Raw genomic sequence first — 9,057 nt, forward strand, 5'->3', positions numbered from 1 at the left:
CGACTAAGTATTTCGAAATTTCGACTTTCGAGATAAGTAACTCGAAATTTCGACTTAGTAACTTTCGAGTTAATAGATAACATACACCTGGCACTAATGCTCTTCCGTATTTTTTGCTGGACTGATCTGAAAAATTTGGACCGCACACACGTTTTAATAATTTAATAATGATAATCTATGGAAAATCCAAATTTTTGATAAAAATCTGCAAATAGATTTTTTTCTACAACGTAGATTTTAATGAAATTTCTAACAGTCGTAAACAAACAAAGTGGTCTATAATATGATGAAATAAAATGTATAGGTCTGTGTGCTTGTTTGTTTTGCACATGATTAACCTATTCTGCCTTTGCGACTAGTAGAGACCAAGATCATGGTCTGCACTGTTCGCTTTTCAGTCAGTAAATTTTCAGTGAGCATCCCTATGAATAATAAATGGTATTGCCCAAATTGAATGATGAAACATTTCATTTCAGAAATTAAGCAGGGTAAAGGTTAAAGAAAAGTTGATGGGCATTGATAAAATAGGCTAGTGATATTATCTCTGCATATTTTGGTGGATATATCTCTATATCTTAATTGTATTGTACATTCTTGAATTAATTCTGCTTGAATTAGCAATATCCTCTTGACATTTTTGGAGGAGAAGAAAACTAGTTCGGGTATTGATTAAATGACACAGAGACCATTATTAAATAATCTTAAATGTGAATTTACGTTTATAAAGTTTTGAAGCCATGGCTAGGATAAGCAGCTTCGTGTTTCTTGTTGTTGAGATGTGTTGCTGGTGGTTAATCAATGGAAATAAGGTATTACTGATTTCAATGGACGGGTTCAGATGGGATTATATTAACCAAGTAGACACGCCAAACTTTGACGCTCTGGCTGGTAAAGGGACACGGGCGGAGTACATCAACGGTACCTTTGTGACAAAAACGTTCCCATCGCACTATACCATGGCAACAGGTAAGAGTTTCAGATTGTGTTCTGTTCTGTTTCTTTTTGATGTGGACACCGATTTTGTGTGATATGAAACGAAGTATAAATTCGAAATGAGCCATATAGGGTATGGCATATGGTTATAAATACAAATTAAGATATATGTAACGTTTTATCATTACGCAATATCCCATTCTCTTCCTAAAATTATGACTTTATAAGTTTTCATCTCTTCTGCTTAAAACTTCCATTAATAGCCTAAACTGTGGACTTAATGTATAAGATATAACCAGCATTTCGTTGTCAGGCGCGTAGCTTCTTTTACGCAGATACGCAGTTGCGTAGTGAAAATCTGGCAAGCATACACAATTAAACTGGCTAATTTAATGGTTTGCAACAATTTTAAGAAGTCTATATCATGCAGCGGAGATTGCTTCATACGGAAATCATTGCTTACTTCATATTTTGTTTTAAGTACAGTAAACTGAGTAATAGCTAACTGGTTTATATAAATGGCTGATTTAACGTGCATCGAAATCCACCAATAATTGTCTGTGTAGTTTTATAACAATTTAGGTACAATCATTATATATCCTACTATTTGATTGCTACGGTGTTTCGTTTGGACAATCGTGACTTTTTATTTAAAACTAAACCGCGATGCAAGATGGTACGATGACGAAAACGCGATGACACGATGATGAAACAACAATGGTACGGTGGTGAAAACGCGATGGCACGATGATGAAATCGCGATGGTACGATGGTGAAATGTCGATGTAATATCGCGTTTTCATCATCGTACCATCACGTTTTCACCATCGCACCATCGTGCCATCGCGTTTTCATCATCGTTCCATCGTGCCATCGCGTTTTCATCATCGTACCATCGCGTTTTCACCATCGTGCCATCGCGTTATCACCATCGTACCATCGCGTTTTCACCATCGTGCCATCGCGTTATCACCATCGTACCATCGCGTTTTCACCATCGTGCCATCGCGTTATCACCATCATACCATCGCGGTTTCACCATCGTACCATCGTGCCATCGCGTTTTCATCATCGTACCATCGCGTTTTCACTATCGTGCCATCGCGTTATCACCATCGTACCATCGCGTTTTCACCATCGTACCGTCGCGTTTTCACCATCGTACCATCGCCTTCCGGTTAGAAAGGCGTAGTTCCGTGCACTTGAATGTTTGTCAACAATAGATGAATGTATCTCAATGTATTTTGTGAGAAGAAATTTACAATTTAGATTCTGCTGTTTTGCAAAATGATTTTCAAACTGTTCAGTGCTCAACTCATTAAAACTGTGTAAAATCTTCAAGGCCACGTCCTTTGTATTTATGTATGCATGAAAGTAAATAAAAAGCTGGATGTAATAGATATTCTTGTTAGGATGTAGAAGGTACAAAGTGCAATGTGAAAATGAGATTTATTACTGACACATGTACTGTACCACTGCGCATGACCACTGGAAGGCGATGGTACGATGGTGATAATGCGATGGTACGATGGTGATAACGCGATGATACGATGGTGAAAACGCGATGGTACGATGGTGATAACGCGATTATCATGTGAAATATTACATTCATACGCCGTCTCGCTCACGGTTTTAAAGAGCCAAATTTCTATGATAAAATTATAATACAATGTCAACTGTTGGTTGAGAAACCGGCAAAGAGACCTTTTCAAGGCTAAATGCTTTTGAATAGGACAATTTGTATAACACTGCAGACGTATTTGTCACGCATTAAATTCAGTAATAAAACCTTTAAATGATTTCTGAGAAGCAACTTATAAATGAGCTTTCGCGGTCTCGCTACAATGAATCTTAAAGTTCTTCGATCTTTTGTCATTTAAACAATAGTATATAAATTATTCTTAACTTTCTCATGAAACCAAACTCACCTGAACAGTTCTAATAGTACTTTCGTTATTTAACTGCTGTAACCATGTCAACGACCACAACTAACCAATTTTTTTTAAAGAAATATAGTATTTTTATCTCCACATTTGTAAGTAACAATAATACATCGTAAACATCGTTTTTATATTACTGATCGAGGAAACAAAAAACATCATTGAAAATTCATACATTTCAATAAATGTATTCCTAGCAAAACTTCAATTTACCCAACCCACATGTTTTAGCCATAGGCTAACAATGAGGTGTCATTATACAAGACAAATGGTATCAAAGTAATGAAAATTGTTGTCGAATTTAACAAATCACTAAAATCGGTCACTATCATCGAACCTTTAAATAAGACGCATGAAAATGTACAACCATATCCATTTTTTGGCTATTTTTGTGAAAATTTCACGATATTTTCAATATTTTTTCCCGATATATATCTCAAGAACTGACAAAAATGGGTTTAAATCAGTGGCAAAATGTGTTCTCTATTGTTTTAGAACATTAGAATAAAAATCCATTCGTATTTCTATAAGATAAGGATCCAAAAGTGAAAATTAGTGTATTTCTAAAATTTTGGCGGCCATCTTGGATTTCTAAAAACGTACCATGATGCGGCAAATGCACCCACGATTTTCTGAAAGTTGAGATATTCCCCTACACTCTGATGTATAGATTAGCTCTGGACCATTTTTGCACACGAAACACCCCTAGGGACTGGAGTAAAACGACGCTCGACAACACGAAGCGACATTTTCCTAATGTATCGTATGTCGCGTGTCGCGGGTTTGGGTGAGGGTCGACGCGCGACAACTACAAACGATACACGACACGCGAAGTGACACTCGACAATAGGAAGCGACGTTTTCATAATGTCGTATCGCATGTCACCCGTCTACCGGTGAAAAGGTAAAATATTTCCGTACTTTTCCGTACGGAAAATGTCCGCGTTTTTCATTAACTTCAAATAATTGTAGAATGTTCCAAACAAAAAATATTTTAATGTAATAACTTTAATATATTAAATTCAAACATTGTTTAAACGGATATGTAACTTTTAAAATTTTACCGCCGACGGTTTCGTCGGAGGACCGTCTCAAAATGTATCAGTTTTCGTGAAAGTATGCATACTTCTTCATATATTAAATAGAGGGTTGGTCCTTGTCTGAGAAGCCATATCTTCATTACCTGATGTCCGATTTTAACAAATGATACCTTGTTGCAAAGGACAAGTCAGTACCTAGAGAAAATAGGCCACGTCTGGTTCGAACCCGGTCGGCTAGGGGTCAAAGTCATAGGTCAAATTCCGGTAATATTCTCAAAATATGAACTTGTCAGAGCAGTCAAGACGGTCCTGAAGACCCAAGCACTACCTTCACTGAGTTCCGACGAGGAAGAACATTGTTTTTAATATTCGATAAGGCAGTACTACTTATTAAAAGAAATTTCAGTTTGATACCTTACTTCTAACGCTTTTAATAATAAAATGAAATTGATGAATTTTTCGAAAAAATGCGACCAGGATTAGTCGAGGTATTTATTCAAGTGGGTCGACGCACGACAATGCGATACGACATTGTGAAATTAATATATTTCATTGATATATTTAGGCAAAAATGATTCACAAATCAAGTTTAAATGCAACAATGATCCTAACTCCTGGAGTTAGAACCTTTGTTGCGTAACTCCATGGATTTAGAACCCTTGTTACATTAACATAATCGACAAATACAAGATTTTTCTTTATATAAAAAATGTTATAAATAGTGCAGGATACCCGAAACTTTGTAATATGACTGTTTAAATAGTATACAATCTACAGCTGCAATTATATTGGGAAATATCATATTTCACCGAAATTTTAAAAAAGTGCTTTTTCCCAACATTTTCACTAAATGGAGATAGGTACCTTTTTGCACGAACTCCTTCAATTATTACGCCATTTTCATATATCATAGATATATCTTATAATTGTACTTTAATATAAAGAAAGACTGTGAATTGGTTATCAGATACTGTAATATCGTATGACTTGTACTGGTGTCAAACATTGGCAATACGCGTAGGATTTAACTAGGTGTAACTATTTGATTTCTTTAATATTTCATTTTCTATGTATATATAACATTGGGACCATGGTATAGTTGGTAATTTCATACATTTATTATAAACTGGTTATTACAGTTTTTTCAATGGCCTTATAAGACTTAAGTTATATGTAACTAAATTATATGTACTATATTTCAGAAGACCTTAAACAACATTCTAAAAAAATGTCCAATCAAGATGTTAGTGTAATACTTGGTTTTAGATGTCATTGAGATAAATCAACAATTACGCTATGTTTTTAACATATTTTTATTATTCAAAATTGCTAAAGTTTCGCGATCTTGCCATTCGCCATCGTTATCTAGCGCTTCGCATATCGTTAGAGAAATCGATGCATGAAGCGCGAAGCACCGTAGATCACGATGGCGAAACCGCGAACTACTTTAAACATGTATTTAAAGAAACATTTTTCAGAATACTGTTTTAGTTAAAAAAAAAAAGATAAGGGAAATACCTATATATAACGAAGTTGACGTAATGAAGACGTCTATACTGGAATGCTTTCCCTATGCAAGGTATCATTTTCAGATCTGGTACATTGTATCAGTATCTTGAAACTTAGCATGTCTTTGTTGACTAGTCTTGTATTCAATTTTTGGAGTTATGGCAAATTCCTTGTAACAACTATCGTATATATACTTACAGACAATCTTTTGAATGATATACCCAATCATAATGATATTTTCAAAGTGTGTAATCACGAACCATTTGTTTTGAATTAATACTTGCACATATTAAACATAAATTGATTGATGCAAATTAAAAAGAATATACAAAACTATCATTTCAGGTTTATATGAAGAAAGCCATGGTATAATAGCCAACAGTATGTACGATCCTTTATTTGATGACTATTTCAACAAACGTTCAAAACAAACAAAATGGTGGGACGGTGGAGAACCAATGTGGGTTACGGTTCGGAAACAAGGACTTAAAAGTGCTGTCCTCTTCTGGCCAGGCAACGAGTCGGAAATTAGAGGTATGAGACCGAACATTTACTCTGCTTATAACCATACAATGCCGTTTCAAACACGGGTAGATACCGCTATACGGTGGTTATCAAACGATATAGATCTTGCAATGTTGTATTTTGATGAGCCTGATAGTACAGGTCATCTCTTTGGACCAAATTCATCACAAGTCAGAGCTAAAGTGAAAGAAATGGATGATGTTTTAGGATACATTGTAAAACAGTTTGATCAAGCCAATCTATGGGAGACAGTAAATGTCATTGTTACAAGTGATCACGGTATGACGGAGGTAGATTACGCAACAAGACATGTTGACCTGTCTGAGCACATCGATATGAACGCAATTGACAAAATTCCAAGCACTGGACCAACTGCTAACATTCTACCTAAAGCTAACATGGATGATGCTATTATTCGTAACCTGACAAATGTGCCTCATGTCCAAGTATACCGTAAAGAAGACGTACCGGAACATTGGCATTATAGGAACCATAGGAGAATCTTACCTATTCTGGTCGTTGCTGATGAAGGATGGGTGGTTTTGAAGGTGAGGAGGAGACTTATTTTGTTATTAGATATATATAGAGAGATATATATGAAAATATAATGTTTAACAAATGTACAGTGTTTTAATCAAATCGCGAGTATATGCTTTTTAGAGTGAGGCGATCACTGATGATGATGATGATGATGATGAAATAATTGTTGGAAGTATAGATTTAGTAACAGGCTCTTTCGATATACTTCTGCAAATTCATCAGATGACTTTCAAGAAATATCCTTTCAATAGTGTTCAGCTGAGGTGTTGGACAAACAAGATTTTCACTATGTTTTATGTAGCCAAATTATCAAAGGGCCATAACTGCGGTAGTTATTTTTTTTTAAATATTGCATTTGTAGTAACTATGAAGGTAAAACTATTGTAACAGTTGAAATCCATGAACATATTAAGAAATCGGAAGATCCAGATGATATAATCTTACAGATTCAAAATTCATATTGCACTTGGGTGGAAATCCAATTCCGTATTTCGTCTAACCTGGACTACTTGCATTAATTTTCATGACCCGGTAGGAAAATAGTTCTTTATTACAGAGACGTTAAATTGTCGAGTTTCCCTGAAATTCAAATAAAAGTAGATGAAATTTTATAATGAAAGGGTCAAGATCTGTGATGTTTTCAGCTCTTGCAGATTTTAGAAGGCCTGTCACACCTGTAAGTTTGTGCACCTCAACTGAACCATGCCTGATAAAGTCCACGAGAGCCAAATACAACAAGCCCAGATCAGGCTCCAATTATATCTAATCAAATATTTACTATTGTACAGGGACCTGAGGAATACAGTGAGCCCGACAGAGGAGCCCATGGGTACGATAACACTCTGATGTCAATGAAACCGATATTCTATGCACGCGGTCCTAACATAAAAGCAGGTTATGAGACCTTGCCATTTAATAACGTGGATATCTACCCGTTGATTTGTGAGTTACTGTGCATACGCCAAGCTCCAAACAACGGAACGTTAGCCAATACTGAAAATTTTATTGTAAATGTTGATCAAGAGACATGTGCAGCCGACACATCAGGATCGTCATCAGCACTGTTTTCGTTGCCGGTCGTGATTCTGTGCCTTTTAATCAAACAAGAATTACAGGTACTTTGAAAATAGCTCAAAGTTGCGTGCAAAATGTTATTTGAATTCTTGTGACGTTATGACGTACCGTAAGGTTCCCGCACTTTGTTTAATACTTTATATGAAAAAGAAAACAGTCCTGGAAGAAAGAAGTTTGTCTGATCTTATTTTTACTATTACTTGTTGAATTATCAGAATATGGCATGCAAAAACAGAAGATTCAATCACTGGCTGTAGGTATGGAAGTTATTATCTGACTCTCGGATATCGGTTTATGCGATAACTCGGCAGAGCCTCGCCACTTGAACAGTTACCCGCGAACCGGATATTCCCGTCTGCACCTATTACCAGTTAAAGAATCTTATAAGGTGCATCATACACAATTTTATATCCTAATTGCATTTTGTTGTTTAAAAACAACATACTCTCTGCATCCGTTTTCATTTACGATCAGTTATGTCAGCACAATGGAAGTATGTGCTTGTAAGTACATGATAAACGAATATATCTAAGGAAAGAATTGTCAATTTGTTTGGATTTTAGATTGTATTTCTTGTTGATTCAGTTAGTGTTTTATTGTGTTAGTGTGCGGTTTACACAACATGCCAGGCATTAAACAGTTTCAAGTTGTATCATTTACCCTTCACAGATGTAGCTAGACTATTCACCACGGCGTCGGCGTCAGCGTCAGCGTCGGCGTAACACATTGGCTACGTTTTTCGCACCAGTCCACAATTTGAAAAAAACTTTTTAGATAAAGCTCTGAAACTTTCTACACTTGTTTACCATCACCATGTCCAGTTTTAGGCAAGAATCAAAGATTTTGGCAGAAATATGGCCCCTTTTAGCTTATCAATGTTAATAAAGGTGTTCGTATCACGCATTTATATTTTGTGTAAACTGGTCTTGGAAATTTCAACGTTACAATTTTTGTCCTCGTTTTGTCAAAACTATTTGACACGTGGCTTTGAAACTTTAACCTCTTGTTTGTCATCATGATTTCCATCTGTAGGCAAGAGTAAATAACTCTGTCAACTATTTTGGTAAAATTATGGCCCTTTTTGGACTTTGAAATTGGTACAATATTTGTACAAGGCCTATTTGACACCTGGCTTTGAAACTTTGAACACTTATTCATCGTCATGAATACCGTCTTTATTCAAAAGTATATATAACTCTGTCAACTATTTTGGCTGAATTATGGCCTTTTTTGGACTTTGAAATCAGTTTAAGTTTTCATACCAGTCCATATTTGCCTAACCTGTTTCATATAGCTTTGAAACTTGTCCACCTGTTTACCACCATAGTCTGCATATATAAGCAACACTACATAACTAGGTTAATTACATTAGCACATATATCATATTTAATCTAAACTGTTTGATGTACAGTCAAATCTCGATATCTCGACTTCCTCGGGACCAAGGAAAATTGTGATATCGAAAAATCGAGTTTACCGAAGTAAGGTCAACTTAG

The 9,057-nt window shown here is 35.7% G+C and overlaps 1 protein-coding gene across 1 annotated transcript; it reads left to right on the forward strand.

Annotated features, from left to right (window-relative positions):
- Positions 1-505: 505 nt before the first annotated feature.
- Positions 506-8,353, forward strand: LOC128547288 (bis(5'-adenosyl)-triphosphatase enpp4-like). Its single transcript, XM_053519517.1, has 3 exons — positions 506-966; positions 5,768-6,495; positions 7,276-8,353. Exons 1-3 carry the CDS (start codon positions 738-740, stop codon positions 7,609-7,611), a joined length of 1,293 nt encoding a protein of 430 aa, XP_053375492.1. The 5' UTR covers positions 506-737; the 3' UTR covers positions 7,612-8,353.
- The last annotated feature ends 704 nt before the right edge of the window (positions 8,354-9,057 follow it).

Source organism: Mercenaria mercenaria, chromosome 12 (genome assembly GCF_021730395.1).
Source record: "Mercenaria mercenaria strain notata chromosome 12, MADL_Memer_1, whole genome shotgun sequence".
NCBI lineage: Eukaryota > Metazoa > Mollusca > Bivalvia > Venerida > Veneridae > Mercenaria > Mercenaria mercenaria.